Source organism: Vigna radiata, chromosome 3 (assembly GCF_000741045.1).
Source record: "Vigna radiata var. radiata cultivar VC1973A chromosome 3, Vradiata_ver6, whole genome shotgun sequence".
Taxonomy (NCBI): domain Eukaryota; kingdom Viridiplantae; phylum Streptophyta; class Magnoliopsida; order Fabales; family Fabaceae; genus Vigna; species Vigna radiata.
In genome coordinates this window covers 11,881,024-11,898,188 of record NC_028353.1, presented here as the reverse complement: position 1 = coordinate 11,898,188, position 17,165 = coordinate 11,881,024, and the positions used below count along the sequence as shown (strand labels likewise).

At 33.3% G+C, this 17,165-nt stretch overlaps 1 protein-coding gene across 3 annotated transcripts; it reads right to left on the bottom strand.

The window, feature by feature from the left end:
- Positions 1-1,656: 1,656 nt before the first annotated feature.
- On the bottom strand, positions 1,657-14,052 carry LOC106757606 (FIP1[V]-like protein). Of its 3 annotated transcripts, none has more exons than XM_022779471.1 (9): positions 13,184-14,052; positions 11,722-11,975; positions 8,526-8,652; positions 8,381-8,449; positions 8,125-8,271; positions 7,807-7,923; positions 6,696-7,042; positions 4,420-6,037; positions 1,657-2,877 (listed from the first exon to the last, which is right to left on the bottom strand). In XM_022779471.1, the coding sequence occupies exons 1-9, from the start codon at positions 13,916-13,918 to the stop codon at positions 2,311-2,313; spliced, it is 3,981 nt and encodes a 1,326-aa protein (XP_022635192.1). In that variant the 5' UTR covers positions 13,919-14,052; the 3' UTR covers positions 1,657-2,310. The 3 variants fall into 3 exon arrangements, with proteins under 3 accessions (XP_022635192.1, XP_014495795.1, XP_022635193.1); XM_014640309.2 differs by having other exon boundaries at positions 7,807-7,908; positions 13,184-14,051; XM_022779472.1 differs by lacking the exon at positions 7,807-7,923.
- Positions 14,053-17,165: the final 3,113 nt, after the last annotated feature.

Sequence of the window (17,165 nt, the reverse complement as noted above, 5' to 3'; positions counted from 1 at the left end):
GTTGAAGTTTAAAAAACATGGAGGACTAAGTCGAATCTATGTAAGTAAACAAAGCAAACTCCAAAATAACTCTAAATTTTATAATAATGTAACTGCTTATTTTTTTATATCTTTTGGATGATTCATTAGAAGTTGGAAACAGTCCTGAAGAAAACAAACTTATAATTGCTCCTCTCTTAGTAATCTCTTGGTGTTTCAAGGACAAACGCATATTGATTACTTCAATTTTATTTTATTTTAATTTATTGAATTCTAAATGTAGTTTAAAACTTGGTATTGAGCCTCTTGAAAATGTTTAGTAAAGTTTCCAAAGAACTACAAGAAGTATAAAAACAAGAAACATTTCTTTACTCACCAAGATAACTCATTGTTTTTAGTTTTTGTAGTGTGAGAAGCTCACAAATTTTTGGAGTTGAATACTTTAGTTTGAATGTACTTTTGTTGAATTGCAATTTTAGATCAAGATTCTACGTTATGCCTGAATTGCATACTTCAAGAAAGTTCATCAAGAATTACAAAAGGCCTGGATGTATTTTCAAGTACATAGATTTTAGAAGTTAATTGTTTTAAATTTGAATATATTTTTGATGAATTATACTTATAATTCAAAAACACATGAGATTGAGTATCAACGAATACCTTTGTTTACACGAACTACAACAGACATGAAAACAAGAAGCATTTATTTGCTTGCAAAGTTATAAATCTTTGTTTTCTTTCTAGCTAATATCAAAGACTCATAATTTACAAGAGTTTGTTAGTTTCAATTTGAAAGTTTTTTCATTGAATTGTAGTTGTACATAAATACATGAAATTGTGGTGTTGATCAAGACTAATGCTTGAAGGATCATTACTTGAAGATATTTTGATTATGAAGATAATCAATTCTAATGTGTGTTATATAGCATTTTTGTTTGATATCTTTGAATTATGCATGTAGAGAAATTTTTCCATCTATTTTCTGATAGCATAAATCATCATAAATTTAAGAAAAGGTTATTGAGGTTTTTCAAAAGTTATTTTAAGAGACTTTTGAACATTTTAATTGATTATTTATCTCTTATAATAATCAATTACAACAAGATTCATGGTTACACTAAAGAAAATAAACCAAAACAAATAAATTATTGGAGACAGCCTACACAAAGTGAAGAAAACAGTTTATCAACTCCCAATAATGTGATCCAATTTCAAATACACAATGTTACAAACTTTAAGCTTGAATTGTCTAAACCATTTCATAATATCAAATACTTTTATTCTTTTTTATTTCTAAATGTTGAACTCAAATCCTAATTGAAAACCCAATAGTGTTTACAAATCACAAAACACTTGAATCTAAATGTTTGTAAGTCTCGAATCAATCCAATAACATGACTATTTCAAACAATTTTCTAAAGAGATTTTAACACTTATTTTCTAGAAAACTAAAAGAGCAAGGTATATTTTGAACTAGATAAACCAAGCATCAAATTCATACATATAATGCTATGTTTGGGTCAATTAAGGTAAAAAAGTGGACATTTCACAACTTCTTCACTTATTTAACGCCATTTATGTTTCTCACATATCAACATTTGCATTACTATCTAAACTTTGAAAGATCGATTTCATACTTGAAGAACCAGATGTGCATTTGAGCAAAAAGATAATACATACGCTTTTACTTTCTTTCATTACTTGTTGAAATTCCTAACCTCTAAACTACAAGTCATTTGATCTCTAGATACAACAAAGGCTCATTGCTAACATTCAACGATTCCCGCGTAAAATTTAAAGGTAGAAGAAGAAATAGTAATCCACACTTGCCTAAAGAGTCTACAACAAAGAAAATAACTCATGCCATCTATTTAATTCAATTTAAGAAAAGACATTCAAGAAGCAGACAGCATGCATCTCTTCGGGTAGCCCTTCACCAAGACGTTTTCCAAAAGCTTTGACCCTTCAGATCTGAAGTGGAAGGTGCCAGTATCAGGCTCAATGCCCCACCAGCCATGCCAATGGTTTCTGAATGTCACGTTCACCAATAATAATTGTTACCCAGATTATCTGGGTAAGAGCCATATTTGGACACTGAAAATATGTCCCACCTGTACTGGCAGTTCATGTTTTACAATTTACTTGTATATATACAGTGTACGTTGAATGTATAGGTAGTAAGGTTACAAGATGACATTACTCCAAGTACAAATTGTCACAAATCCTGTATATGCCCTTTTTCAACATTCAATAGATATGCTGCTAAGCATGGCTGGGCTTGCAGGGTTTTAGGATTATAAAAAAAATCAGGCCAAGCTGAAAATTTCTTATTCAGTTAGTGACCCATCTTCTTTTACGGGCAGGTCGTTCTTGTTTGACTTCTGAATCTACTGGATTTTCACTTTTGGCAGAAGGGAGTGGTTCACTTTCTAACTTCTTGATGACTAGGGCCTCTTTTTCACTTGGCATAGGGAGCTTGAACCTTTCGCTACGCTTTTTCAACCTCTCAACTGTATCAAGGTGCCGATCTCCCATTTCTTTTGTATCAGCATCCTTATTCTCCATATCTGCAGAATCCCTTGCTTCTGCCGACAAGACATGTTGGTTATTAACATCAACAGTTTTAGCAGGATCATCCGCAGGTTTCCCATCTTCAGAAGATCCACCGTTTTTGTTATTATTATCCTTATCAATGTCTTTGAACTTCAACGAAGAAGAGGATTTGTTGATACTGAAATCTCTTTCTTTATGGCTTGTCCAGCGTTCTAATTTAGAACGTCCTCGGCGAGAATCTAGCTGTTCATCATCTGAGGAAATGTCTTCCCGCTGTTTTCTGGATGAGTGGTGCCCTAGAATATCATGCTCAGCACGGTCTTCGTCACCAGATCCTTTCAAGCCCTTCACAAATAGAAACTAACAATTATAGAAAACAAGAGCATACATCTAATGAATGATCATAGTTTTCCAACATCAGCAACAGGCAGAACAACACATGGAAGAGCATTCCACAATAACTTTATTGTTCAGGCGACAGGGACAGTCTATGGAAAAATGTAGTTAAAATAAAAATCATTTTTTCCTAGTGAGCAAGGTCTCAAAAAGATCCCTACTACTCAGGGTTGCTAAGATCACAATATTCCTCACAGGATTCCATGATTTTACAATTATGTATGCGAGCTTCAACTCATTGTACTCACCAATTTGATATAACAGATAAGAGATAACTGGGTTAGAATATAACTTTCAAATGTTACCTTGTGAATATACTTTTTCCCACCAATTCTCATGAGAATAAAAATGAAGTGTGAATAGATGGATATTTCGTCTAATTACACCAATAGTACTATTTGTTTTATAAATACAAGACTATAATTTTGTATTTTAGATACACTCTAAATTCTGTTGACCTTACTACTAACAATATTAACATCCGCTAAATGCAATTAATTGTGAACTCAATTCAAAAGTGATTCTTAGATTCAATTGCAGGCAAATAAACAAAACAAGCCTTGTCAGGGAAAATCATCTACATTGATAAAAAGATAACACTGATATTTTTATATAAGATCGGATGCTCCATTATAAATTTCTAGCAACGGCATTTTATGGTATCTCCTAAGTAGCAATTATTTCCAGGTAACAACCAAGAACTAACACGTTTGATTGGTTAATACATGCCACAAGTTTCACCACGGCTTATCCCAATTACCAAATGGTCAACACAGTCCTCTTTAATCAACTCTAGTTACTTATGAAAAAAAAACACGATTTGTAGTAGTAATAATAATAATACTATTATGAGAAATCAAGACAAAAATATATATTATAATAACAAGATTTCTTCCAATCATCAGTCACAAAGATGATATTTTTAGTGCAATCGAATAGGACCACAAAAGCAATCTCTCATCCAAACATCAAGATAAACAACATGATAATACACAATAATTTTAAGAAAAAAGCTTGTCATTAACTGTCAAGATACTTAAGAATGGATCCCATAATGGAGTATGTAGTAAATTCCAATTAACACTGGATAGATTTAATAAACCTCAGTATACATTCTGTTTAAAAGCCACCTAACTACTTTCCAGAAGTTGAATCTTCAAAGTTGGCAATCCTAGTCATACCAAAAAAAAAAAGAAAATCATGCCTTGAAAGGGCATATCTCTTGAATTTCTACCTCCTCCCAACATATGAAAATGGGGATGAATAATGAAAATGAAAAAGCTAGTTAGTTATTCATGGTCAAGAGTGCCATTGCATACATTATGTAGCTCGAAACAACACTTATAATATTACTGGTCAGTAAATTGCAAACTCAACGTAATTCTAGACCTTTGTGATTCTAAGAGTCACATATAGAGAATACTTAATTTCATGTAAAAAGATTGTTTTACTCTCCTTATAGTTTCACGTTCTACATGCAAGTGTGCATACCTTCTCATTGGTTGGACCACTTTGATTTTCTTGATTTCTCTTGGACGCGCCTAAACTATTAGGGTCACTAACATCACGTTCTTTGCTTTTCCTTGAGCCTTCTCTATGCTTAACTTTTTGGTTATCTGAAGCATTAGCAACACGATCACTACGACTACTTGACCTTTCCTGCCTAGATCGCCTTTCCTCAGTAGTATACTGATTTCCACGCACAGACACATCGTCACGCCCCTTATGATGTGGACTTTCATCCTGAACTCGGTCCCTTCTCTTCAATTGATCATTGTGACGCAGTGCTTCTCTGGATTGGTATTCCTTCTCAGAAAGTTTATGTTCATCTTTAGCCCTAACATGACCAACCCATGCTTTTTCTTCAGCTCCTCGTCCACTTCTTACAGAACTCCGCCCTTCTTCTCTCTCACGCTTAGGTAGGAGTTCTTCATGGGACTGTTTCATCCTATGCCAATCCTCCCTATCTCTCTGCCTATCACCCCTCTCCCTCAATACCCATGCCTCATCTTTCTGCCTAGCAGCATATTGATCATCAGGGTTATCTCTAGTTCTTTGCAGGTCATCCCTCTTTCGTGGATCCAAAGATTCATCTCTTTCTCTCCTGCGCCGACTAGCATTATCCCTGTAGCCATGCAGAATTTCTTCTTTGTCAATATGCTCCCTCCTAAGATATTCCTCATCCTTCCTCCTCTTGCCATGGTAATCCTCCACACCTTCATACCTCATCCTCAAGCCGTCATCTCTTTCCCTATGTCTTGAGTCTCTATAACCAACATCCTTTTCATACGAAACCCTGTAGCTACCATTATCCAATAGTTTTCTAGAATGAATATTATCTTCTTTGTCATTTCTCTCATTTTCTCGAACCTTAGCTCTATCCCGCTTTCTTGGTTCATCATTTCTAACCCTTCTGCTATAGAGATCATCATCTCTCCGTGCCCAATCCATGTCAGAATTGTCCCTTTCTTTTTGTCCATCAAATCCATCAGTATTTGTGTGCAACTGAGGACCTAAGCTAAGATGCCGGTCCTTGTAAGTGTATGGTCTCTCTCTACCTTTAATTATCATGCGATTTCGTTCAGGTTCTTGCTTGGCATCATGCTCTCTTCTATAAAATCCTTGCTCAATTTCATCAGGGTGCTGTCTGATGCTACTATGATGTGCTGATCGTGGATCCTGAACTACTTCTTCTTCAAAACCTTCCCGCCGCTTATGGTTATCCCTGCTGCTTGCTGATCTTGCTTTGCTGTTATCACTACTTTTTGCAGCTTTTGAGTCCTCCCAATCATCAACATCATCCAGCAAATGTTGCTCAACTCGGGATGTTAATTTCTGTCTCTTTGCCACCCCATCCTCAAGGGTTTCTACTTTGTCTACTGTTTCCTCCTTTTCCAATTTGGAACTTCCATCCGCTGTCCCAGTGTCCTCAAGTTCGGTATCTTTGTCTTCTATACTGGACTCCCGTACGTCTTTAATGACAGGGGATGAAAGTGTATTATGTTTACCTTCCATGCTTTCGACCGACTCTTCTTTTTTATTATCAGCTGCTAATTCTTGAATAGGAGTAATAGGAGGAGACTGACCACGCACTCTTCTTTGCATCTTCCTGTAAATACAAAAATAACAATATTCATGATTTCCCATAAAGATTAGCAAGCCTATTAGGTCCAGACACCAGCTTACTAAAAATTACAATGAAAAATAATAAACTCGTATTTTTAATAAAATGAAACATGACTAAAAAAAATCCTTAGAGCAAGAGAATGTATCTCAGTATCTAACCAAAAGGAAAATATCTTGTGTTCTTTGAAATACTTTTAAAACAAGAAAAACTGCTCTCTTTTTTTTTTATTTGTGGTATTTGAGTAGTAGTATTATAATATTTATCTACATTCAGGCTTCACTTGTTTTCCAAGAAAATGTTTCATTATTATTTACGCCATGTTCATACCATTATAAGTTTTCTGTCCTGGTTTAGAAAATTCCTTACCAATTATAACTATCGTTGGCATCAATAAATCCTGGTATTTATATCTCCTCTAGTTCATGATACATTAGCATACAAACCTAATTTTCCCATAAAGGCCTCAGTATGAGATACGTTTCAAATAGTGTCTTAAATTTAATGAGAAAGTTAATTGATTTATGGATGCCTATCAAATGAATAAGATATGATAACAAAGTAAAGCAGAGGGGAAAATATAAGCATACAGATTAATGTTGACATTTTAAATTATTGCTACGGAATATTCATACTCCAGTACCTTTCATCATGAGAGGAGCTAAAATTGCCACCATAGGACCTATGATTTTGGCCCCTAGAACCAGAGTACTCAATTGGTTCTTCCTGTGGGAATGACAATTTTTCATCCCCATTCGCCGTGTTTGCAGGACTGGAATTTATAAATGGCATTCTTCTTCCTGGAAGCTCCTTCTTTCGTCCACTATAATCCTGTGGGAAACCATCAAAATACTCTGGCTCCAACCTCGGAATTTCGTCTCCAGCCACATGGTCTTCTCTAAAATCCTCTCTATGGGGTTCTCCACCATCAGGTGGATCTTGAGCAAATCCGGCAGAGGAATGGTCATCTTCTGTATCCTGTAAAACAATCTGCACACAAAAATATTTAGCAATGTGTACACCAAATATTAGAGCTATAAATATGTGAACAACCCCGTGGGCCAAAATGGAGATAAATTGCACAATAGGTCACAGAATTGGACCCAACCCACCTTAGTGGTAGCAGACTGACCCACTAACCCGCTTGAAAAGAGAAAAAAAAACACCTAATTGCAAAAATAATGTTAAATTAAAACTTGAATTCTTTAACTCATTGTTTGTTATGTGAAAAACTGGAGGCGATGGATGAAAATGATGTATTATAGGGAAACCTTAATTCTTAGTTATGGAGTCTTAATTTTCATGTCTTGTTTTAGGTAAATATATAAAAAATCAAAAACTGGAATTTTTATTTTTATTTTAAAAATAGTTAATTTACATCTAGGTGGGTCAATCATTTTTACCCATCAACCCGTGATTGGTATAGTCAGTCCAATAACTTTTAGATTAAATGTTTAGTAATAGGATACAGCCAGGTCGTTTACAAAGTGGATGAGACCTAATGGCCAGGATCAGCCCCTTATGATGGCTATACTGCATAGATAAAAAGGAGTTATGTATAGAACACATATAGTTGGTTTAGTCATACCAATAACTTTTAGATTAAATGTTAAGTGAATAGGATACGGCCAGACAGTTTACAAAGTGGTCTAGGCCTATTGGGCGGGTGAGCCCCTTATGACAGTTATACTGCATAAGTGATAAAAAGAGTTATGCAGGCAACACATATGCCTTATATGACAATCATCAAATACCTCAATGATTGCATCTGAATCACGGACTCGGGGAGGACGGGTATCAATAGAAGGAAGCCGGTCCCCATAACCACCTTCCACCTGTATTGCTCTTCCAGTTGGCTGTGCGAAAGAAATATGTGCAAGCCAAGAGACAGAATTAGATAAATAAAGGGAAAACTATCTAACAAAGACATAATGTGCTAAATCAACAAACAACAAGAAGCCCAATAAGCATACAAAAAGCAGGTATATTAGGCACTATGAGAGAAATTGCAATAAACACAAGTATCTTGTCAATAATTTTCTTACAAAACAAATATTTAGACAAATACATACTAGTGGTGGTCGCACACGTCCAGTGCCAGAACCTTTCATAACATCACTCTGTCTGACATCGGACTTTTGAGAATTTGCATTTTCAACAGGAACATCGTGTATACCAGTAGCTGCAGCTAATTCAGGGGGTAAGTCTGGATCATACTCCTGGAATGAAATCAAATAGATGATTAACTTCATACCATAATCAATACAAAAACATCTTGGGAAATTGACGAGGAAAAAAACTAATTTTAAAATACAACAGCTCCTCTACCTGCTCTGTTCGACCACTCTCATAAACACGTATCTTGCTTTGCATTGTAGACTCCAAGCGTAATTGCTCCTAAAAAGAAAAATGAAAAGGTTTTTCACTCTACCATAATTTGTGGAGAACGCTGGAAGTATGTTTGTAATTTTACCAGCTGTTTGCAATAATCTTTCCAGCTCTCCTCATTCAAACCGAAGTTGAAAAAATCTGAAGTATCAACATTTGGATATTTCCATGGTTTGTCCTCAAAATTCTCAATATCAACATCAAATATAGTCCTGAATACATTGGCAGGTTTATATAAGTACTGGCCAGAAGACAAATAAAAGAGATTTAGTAATAAATGTTAAAATAATGGATTGGGGTGTGTAATGTCAAACTCTATGAAATAAAGGTTTCTTTATCAGCAAGGCAGTTTTTAGAGTAAACGGTTATCCAAAAGAAAGTGCACTGCTATAATAATAAAGTGTAGGAGTTAGCAAACATAGTTGTATACAATGAAGAAGACAAACCACAAAAAGAAAAGAAAAGAGTGACGGGCTGTTGGAAATAGAGAGTGATAACTCTATCTTTGGAATTATGAATGTTGATGTATCATTGGCAAGATTAGGGTCATGGAGAATGGTTTAACTCATTAGTATTGCTCTTGAAGATGAAAGGAGTAGCAATACTTTTGTGTCTCAGTGTGAGTGGTACGTCCATATTCAAGTGATTTTTCCTAGTTTTTCTAAATATTTATGTTATGTTTGTGTAGAAATTATTGAATTGTATGCTTGAATGATTAATGGCTTTAGGTGAATTGCAATAGATGCATGTCACAAAAATGTGAATGACATGTTTATGAATGATGAAAATTTTGTATGAAGGAAGAAAGATGATCGAGTTGGAATATATATGAATATGAATATATGTTGAGTATGTCATGATATACAAGAATGAAATGTATGAAAGTTAAGGCCAATAGAAGATCTATATTGTAACATAGATCCCTAACTTTATTCATGATCTAAGTCACATAAATTAAGACATCAGATTATGAGAAGTTGAAGGAAAATTTATCAGATCTTCAAAACACATGTTGAGGTATGGATATGGATGTAAATAAACTTGTCTTCATCTATGCAATTGAGGTTTGCATACCTGAGGTACTAAAGTAGGCTAGGTGTTAGTCAATGATAAAGAATGTTAATATTGTACTGAACTATAGTTAATTGTACTATATTATACTAAAAAGAATTGAACCATTTTTACTATAACTTAAATATACTGTTTTATGGTTCAGCTTTTAAAAAACTGAACTTAATAAATTTTCGATTCACTTAACTGCAGTTAACTGTAGTGTCTTATGTTAAAATTTAGTTAAACAAGTAAAATCATATTTTATATTCAAGAGTTTAAAAAACATAACTAAATTTAATATCGTAAACTTGATTACAAATTTATTAAAAATAAAATTAAAAATACTCGTTAAAAATCATAAATTCAGATAAAATTTACATGAGCATTTTGAACACCCTCTGGGATGCTGCAGCACAAGCAACATTTTTTGTAAGTATATATTAGGGAAAATTGAATCATAAATTATTATCAACCAGAAACATAAATGCGACACAACTTATCCACAAAGTAATAAACTAAAATTCTAAATATGTGATTCTAAAAATAAAAGTAAATCAACTTTTTCTTTTAATTCAAGTGGTGAAATAAACTTTATTTTTCATCTGGTATGAGTTCTGCATAAAATAAAAGTATTTTGAGAATTTTATTCTTATAAACAAGTGTATTTAATTGGATCTTCCATTGTCCAAAAGCTTTAGAAAAACCACTTTCTTTACCAATGAGCCATGTTTGTTTATATTGTAGTTTATACATAAAATTCAGTTGGTAGTTTAGTTCAGTTTATATTGTAGTTTAGTACAATTTACAATTTAGTTAGTAATTCATTTCAGTTTATATTGTAGTTTACTACAATTTAGTATAGTACAGTTCAGTTTGATAAAACAAAAAACAGTTTAGTTCAGTTTGTCTGAACTATTTTACAGTTCAGTTTAAACAAATTAGTTTTTAGTTCAGTACAGTGCAGTACAGTTCCATTTGCCCACCCCTATTTAATATGGGTCTTTCCGAAGATATATTGAGTTGGAAGACATATGAATATGAATATATGTTGAGTATGTCATGATATACAAGAATGAAATGTATGAAAGTTGTAGTCAATATAAGATCTATATTGTAACATAGATCCCTAACTTTATTCATGATCTGAGTCACATAAATTAAGATATCAGATTATGAGAAGTTGAAGGAAAATTTATCGTATCTTCAAAACACATCTTGAGGTATGGATATGGATGTAAATAAACTTGTCTTCATCTATGCAATTGAGGTTTGCATACCTGAGGTACTAAAGTAGGCTAGGTGTTAGTCTATGATAAAGAATGTTTAATATGGGTCTTTCCGAAGACATCAATAGATATACTATTTTCAGAAGGTGTTTGTAGATAATGATTAATATGGGTTTTTGGGAAGGAATTTCAGACCCACTTTATATTGTTTTCATAAAGCATTATATAAATGCTTTATGTTTAGAGTAGAATCTGTTTTGCAGGTAATTTCGTCCATAACCTCGCTTAGGTGATAGTTTAATGCTATCCTTTATCTTTTGGGGTGTTACATTTGTTATATTCTATTTTTTTTTTCTATAAAGAATGAGTGGTTGTTTAAGGATCTTGTTACTTTAGCTCTTAGGTTACAAAAGTTTATTTATCATAAATCTTGCTATTCATAATAACTCTCAATTCGTGATTCAAAATACATGAAAAACGATTCACAATTCAAATCTCTTTCGGTAACTATTGTCTAGGATTCTAGACAACTCTCAACTATATTGCAATAATACTAATCCACTCAAAAAAAAGGACTTCCATTCTGCAATCCTTAAGTCATAGGAAATAATTAATGTTTTAATTAAAAAAGCTGTCGGGAAGTTTATAACAAAAAGATGTGACTATTCCCCAAAAGTAAGCTACTTTAAATCACTTTTATAGTAAATGACATCAATTGTACTGTTCAGAGGTCAAATGGATCAAGTCACAATCAAAGTACGCTCCTATGTAGACTATCAACTATAATTTTTGAATTAGTAGCATAGCAGTGGACAGAAGAGGAGATAATTGCAGGTGGCATCAAATGTCTCATGGCAAAGGCTAGGTTGGCCAAGTCACCATCAAATCATGGTGGTCTTAAGTAAAAAGAGTTGCACTCTAACTATCAACTATTAACAAATTCAAATCTAGGGATCTAATACAACTAAAAATAAAAGTTAGTTCAAGAAAAATTAAAATTACTTGTGAGAGGGAAGTGTGAATTCCAATCCACCACCAAAACCGCGCCCTGCAGTACCACTGCCCCAACCAGGTAATCCAGGACCTCCATGAAAACCTTTTTGCATAGCAGCAGGCACTTTTAGTCCAGGTGGTCTCCAGTCCCCTCTACCTCGACCAGCCATGTTAGCAAGTGGACGAATCTGACCAGGAGCCCCACCTGGAGCAGAAGAAGTAGCTCCAGGCATTAGTGTTGCACCAGGCCTAACATACTGATACTGTGCAACAACAAAATAATTAGACTTTCCATTTCACTAAGCCACCATTTATCATATATCCATAAGAAAACCAAGAACTATCATGAAATCAACAATAGATGAAAGATCCAAATGTCTTGAAAAAATGCAGCTAGATTCTTCCTTTCATTATAAATTGCAAAGAAAAACCAATCCCACTTGTTAAGATCAAAGAACTTTATTTGATATGCCCAGTTCAATTCAAGCTATCATCAATACCCTTTGATAGGCAATTTGTAAAGCCACAAATTCCACCAGGGCTGTTGGCATGCCCTAGCCTTTGATTTCAGTATCCCCACTTCCATTAACTGTGCCAATGATTTGCCAAAAAAACAGCATCCAGCCAAAACTAGTTTCTCTGATTACATATATTCAAAGACTAAGATGAACCCAGAAGTCAATTTTTGTTCAAAAGATCCAAAGATGAAAGCAATACATACAAGCATTAAATTTTTAACACAAACCCACCAGAATAGGTCACAACAAAAAAGGTGGTCAAAGTTCCAAGTGTAGACACCAAACAAAATTTTACCCACACAACAAATAATATTATCATTGCACAAACATTTGACTAAGCTCGTGCAGTAAAAAACATGTACAACAGAAAGAGCTGCTAAATAATTTAATGACATAAAGAAGCAGAAAATATTTTCCTAAACAAAAAGACAAATAAATTAAACTAACTGGAATCACACTCACATCTAATGTTACAGAAGATCAGTAGAAATTTCAACACACAATCATCCAGATTTCCATCACCACATCATTTTTAACGTAGATTAGTACTATTTGGCATGGTCATTCAGCATTTTCCTTTATTTCTTACTTTTCAACTTTCCGTAAAAAAATTGTGCATTTTTTAAACATAAAGCTAGGAAATTCAATAGCAAATCATCAAAGTTCATTTGACAAATAAAATAATCCCCTACAGCAAGTTTTACAATTAGAACTACAATTCTACCAACTGCATACATACAATTTTGCCTTCAATTCACACTACAATGTACCTGAACAGGAAGTTCGTTTTGCACTTGAAATCATCAAAGTTCATTTGACAAATAAAATAATTTCCTATAGCAAGCTGTACAATTACTACTACAATTCTACAAACTTCAAACACACAACTTTGCACTTCTATTCACACTACAATGTACCTGAACACAAGTAATGCTCTTCTAATCAACACTGACCTTAAACTGGGAATGAAAGGGGTGATATCCATGATTGCTATACCCAAGCTTCGGCACCACAGCACCCCCAGCCTTGGCCAATTCGCCAGCGGCATCCTTCCTCTCACCGTCCCCAGCAGCCAAGGCCGCATTCTCGCCCCACTCCTGCTCCTCCACACTCTGATTCGGATCACCACCTGCCACAATCACAAGTTCTTCATCCCCATCTTCCTCTTCCTCGTCACCCTCCCCCATCCCTCCCCGTTCCATGGCCATGTGGTTGTTCTCATTCAACACTATCTTCAAATCATCCTCGCTATCGGTATCCCAATCATCTCCCTCCCCGCCTTCTTCAGCCGGTGCCTCACCGGCCAGGCCCGGAATAACCGGCGAGCCATCGCCACCGTCATCCTCCTCCTCGATGTCAAATTTCACGTCCCTATCGATCGGATCAATTCCCGCGTCTGCACTGGCGAGGTTTGAATCCGGCTGAGGTTCCGCGTCGGGAATTTTGGTCGGCTCCTCCGCTGCAGCGGGAGGCGGTTCTTGCGTGTCGGAGGGAGGAAGCTGGTTGGATGCAGGGGAAATATCGACAGACGCATCGCCGGGGATCTGAGCGGCGTTTAGGTTGAGGTTGAGATCGATGGCAGACGGCGCAGGAGAAGATTGATGCGGTTGAGACGCAGAGGATGAGGGCGAAGCGAAGGGGCGGAGAACGTCAGTGTATAAATCTCCGAACTCGTCGTCGTCTTCCATTGGTGAAGAACAGAGTTTGAATCAGAGAGAGAAAGATATTAGAGAGAGAGAGAAAGACAGAAAGTGCGTGCGTCTATGTTGAAGAGAGGGTTTTGTAGGTTTGGCAACTGATGCCACAGCTTCGGTGTTCTGTGGACTCAGCTACATACATGTTTGCCTAGGTTAAATCACCATTATACTTCTTCATCAAATAATTACCATACATTCATTTAATTTAATTCTTTAAAATTATAAACCCAGAACAAAGTTTTCTTTATTTTAATCTCTTTAATTATATATAAAATGTATAACAAGTTATACCTTCAATTTTTAATTAATATCTGGTTTACTATTTTGTTTATCTAAAGTACTGCATTTTATTATTCATTATAATTATATATTAAATAAAAATCATACTGGAAAATATCACCTGACATCACTTCACTAATAATAAACACAAGCCATATCACCTCGGGATTCATATTTTAATATGATATTTTATTTAAATAAATTAAAAAGTATTTTTATTATGTTTTAGTTTATGGTAAAAATATAATGAAAAATGATAAAGATACACTTCTATGAGGATATCATTTATCACTTGGTGGAGAAACATGGCATTCTAAAATTTTCTTAACACCTTCGTTAAATTAGTGTAATGTGTTGGTTATATTAGTGCAATCATGGATTTAAAGTTTAAATAAATAAAAGAATTAAATATGTCTTTAATCTTTAAATATAAATTTTAATATATTTTTCTTCTAAAATTAATAATTAATATGTATTAATTTTGAACCCGCCTTTTCAAATTGTTTCCTTGAAATATATGAAAAAAAAACTAATTATTGAATTGAGTACATTAAAGGAGAAATTTAATCTTACAATCTTCGCATGAATTATTTTTAGATATGGTATAGAGTAAAAATTTCTCATATGTCCTCCTAATATTTAATTCATAAAGAATTAGAATAATTGATCAAATTACATAATTATATTTTTTTCACAAGATGGATTATTACTTTGTTTTTTTTTTTTTTGTAATTCTTATTCTATCTTTTGAATTTTTTTATTTTTATTTTCAATATGAACATATTTTAAACTTTCATTAATAAAATGTGAAATTATCTTGTCTTTTAAATACAAGTGGACAGTTTCTCCTTCAATTTTATTATGTATCATTTAAGGATGATAAAAAATACTATTGATAGTTTAATTGACTATGGTGAAGGAGGTTTTTGGGTGTCGTTAAGGAGTACTTGTGTTTATCATTGTTGAAGAATAATGTCTAACCTCTTTTGATCATTTTTCATCGCCATCTTCATTAGTCTGGTATTAAGATTTAGAGTTGGACTGAAATAAAAAATTTGATTATTTTTCTCCATGATTGTTCTTGGGGTTCTAGAAAATGTTACTCAACCTAAGTTCTAACAAAAGATAATTGTGCTTCATTTTCTAGAGAAATTATCTGATAATTCATAGATATTGGTAGACATTTTTATCAATTATAATGTGATGTCAATTCAACAAACATATTCGAGAGGTTTGCAATATATTTTTTATTTGATATATTATGAACAATCTGTTTTATTTTATATATATATATATATATATATATATATATATATATATATATATATATATATATATATATATATATATATATATATATGGGTTTGCTAAGTGCGACGTATTTATACTAGTGTGGACGTGATTGTTTTTATTATTGGTTTGTATATGAACTTTATACTTATATCTAATAGTTGTGTTGTCCTTAGAATGATAAATGGATTCCTTTTAGATTGTTGCACTAGGATGTCTCTCCTAGTGCAACAACCACAGTTTTTATGGTACTTTATAATTATATATAATTATTTCCATATTTGTAAATTATTATTATATTTTTCTTGTGCTAAAAAGGAAGGTTTGTGGGCTGGTCATGACTCATAGGGTTTTATGGATATTTAACCCTATGGACTTGCAAACTAAAAAACTACATTTCCTTATTATTATATTTTTCATGTTTCTTTGTCATTGAATTAGGTATTGGTTATGATTTAGATTTTACATTAATCAATGTGTAATGCACTTGTTAACCATATGAGTGAGACATTCCATTATTTCATTATTATTATGAGGTCTAAACTCATCATAATCATGTTAAAATGTTCATGATGGAGACATAGGCAAAGAACATGTTGAAGATAACCTCCTTTGAAGGATTCATCTAATTAAAAATTCAAAATAGACTACAAAAGGAATAGAATTATGATAGGTTTTGGATACCAAGGTATTCTATCTTCTTCTTTTTTAAATATTATTTGATGATGTGAAAATGTAATTATGTATCACATTTACATTTGTAAGAATTGGTTTGTAGAAAAGTTGTTTGAGGTCACGCATGCAAGTCTAATTAAGGAAAAATTTGTTGTTAACTTAGACACAAGGGGCTTTATTGGAAAAATAATCCTTACGCTTGAAGATTTGATGAACCTTGAAAATTCGTGAAGTTTGAAGCTAATGTGTAAATTTGATTTAGCATAGAAGTCTTGTGTGTGCCTTAAAGTCATTTGATATGTTAAGATGGTGTTTAACAGGTTAAATGGCTTGCGCATATAGTTTTCGTGAATAACATGTTCAATCAGATGAAATAACAATCAATAAGCTTATTTTTCTTAACTAAGTAAAACGATTGATTGATAATTATTTTAAATTGGTTAAACATGTTAATTTGCAGGCTACATAGCTTGTTTTTTTTTTGTGTGAGAATGTTTGACGGAATACTTATGAGAAAATCATTATGGAAATCTGGAAAAAAAAAACATTATATTTAAAGAAGACTGTATTACTATTGTTTGTGATTAATTTTTTGAAGTTTGAAGCCATGATTTCTCCTTATTGGTGTGTTGAAGAAAGATCCTCGTTTGGCTAGGGAGAGTCAATCCTGAGGTTTGATCTTTCTTGTGTTTGTGTGTTGTTCGTGATGTGAGTTTAAGTCTACAAGAGAGTTACTTACTATGTGTTTAATGTTTCTTGTGTGATTCTAGAAACTTGGTTCATGTGGCCTGTATTTACGAGAATTCAATTGTAAATATATTGTAATTTCTTGTGTTAGTGAAATGTTAAGTTCAGGTTGTCTTGATCAACTGGATGTAGTTCCATTGGAATAAACTAGTATAAAAATTTGTGTGCACTCATTTAGTTTTCTACATTTTATTGTTTCAAGTAGATTTTATCAAGAAAACAGATTTAATTAATCTTTAATAATAAT

What these genes read in the sequence shown, in the direction of transcription:
- LOC106757606 (XM_022779471.1), bottom strand. Translation starts at nt 13,918, where the DNA reads ATGGAAGACGACGACGAGTTCGGAGATTTATACACTGACGTTCTCCGC. An exon ending in CCTTTCATTCCCAGTTTAAG is followed by an intron (nt 11,976 to 13,183) that starts GTCAGTGTTGAT and finishes GTTGTTGCACAG; the next exon opens with TATCAGTATGTTAGGCCTGG. An exon ending in AGCTCCTCTCATGATGAAAG is followed by an intron (nt 6,038 to 6,695) that starts GTACTGGAGTAT and finishes TTGTATTTACAG; the next exon opens with GAAGATGCAAAGAAGAGTGC.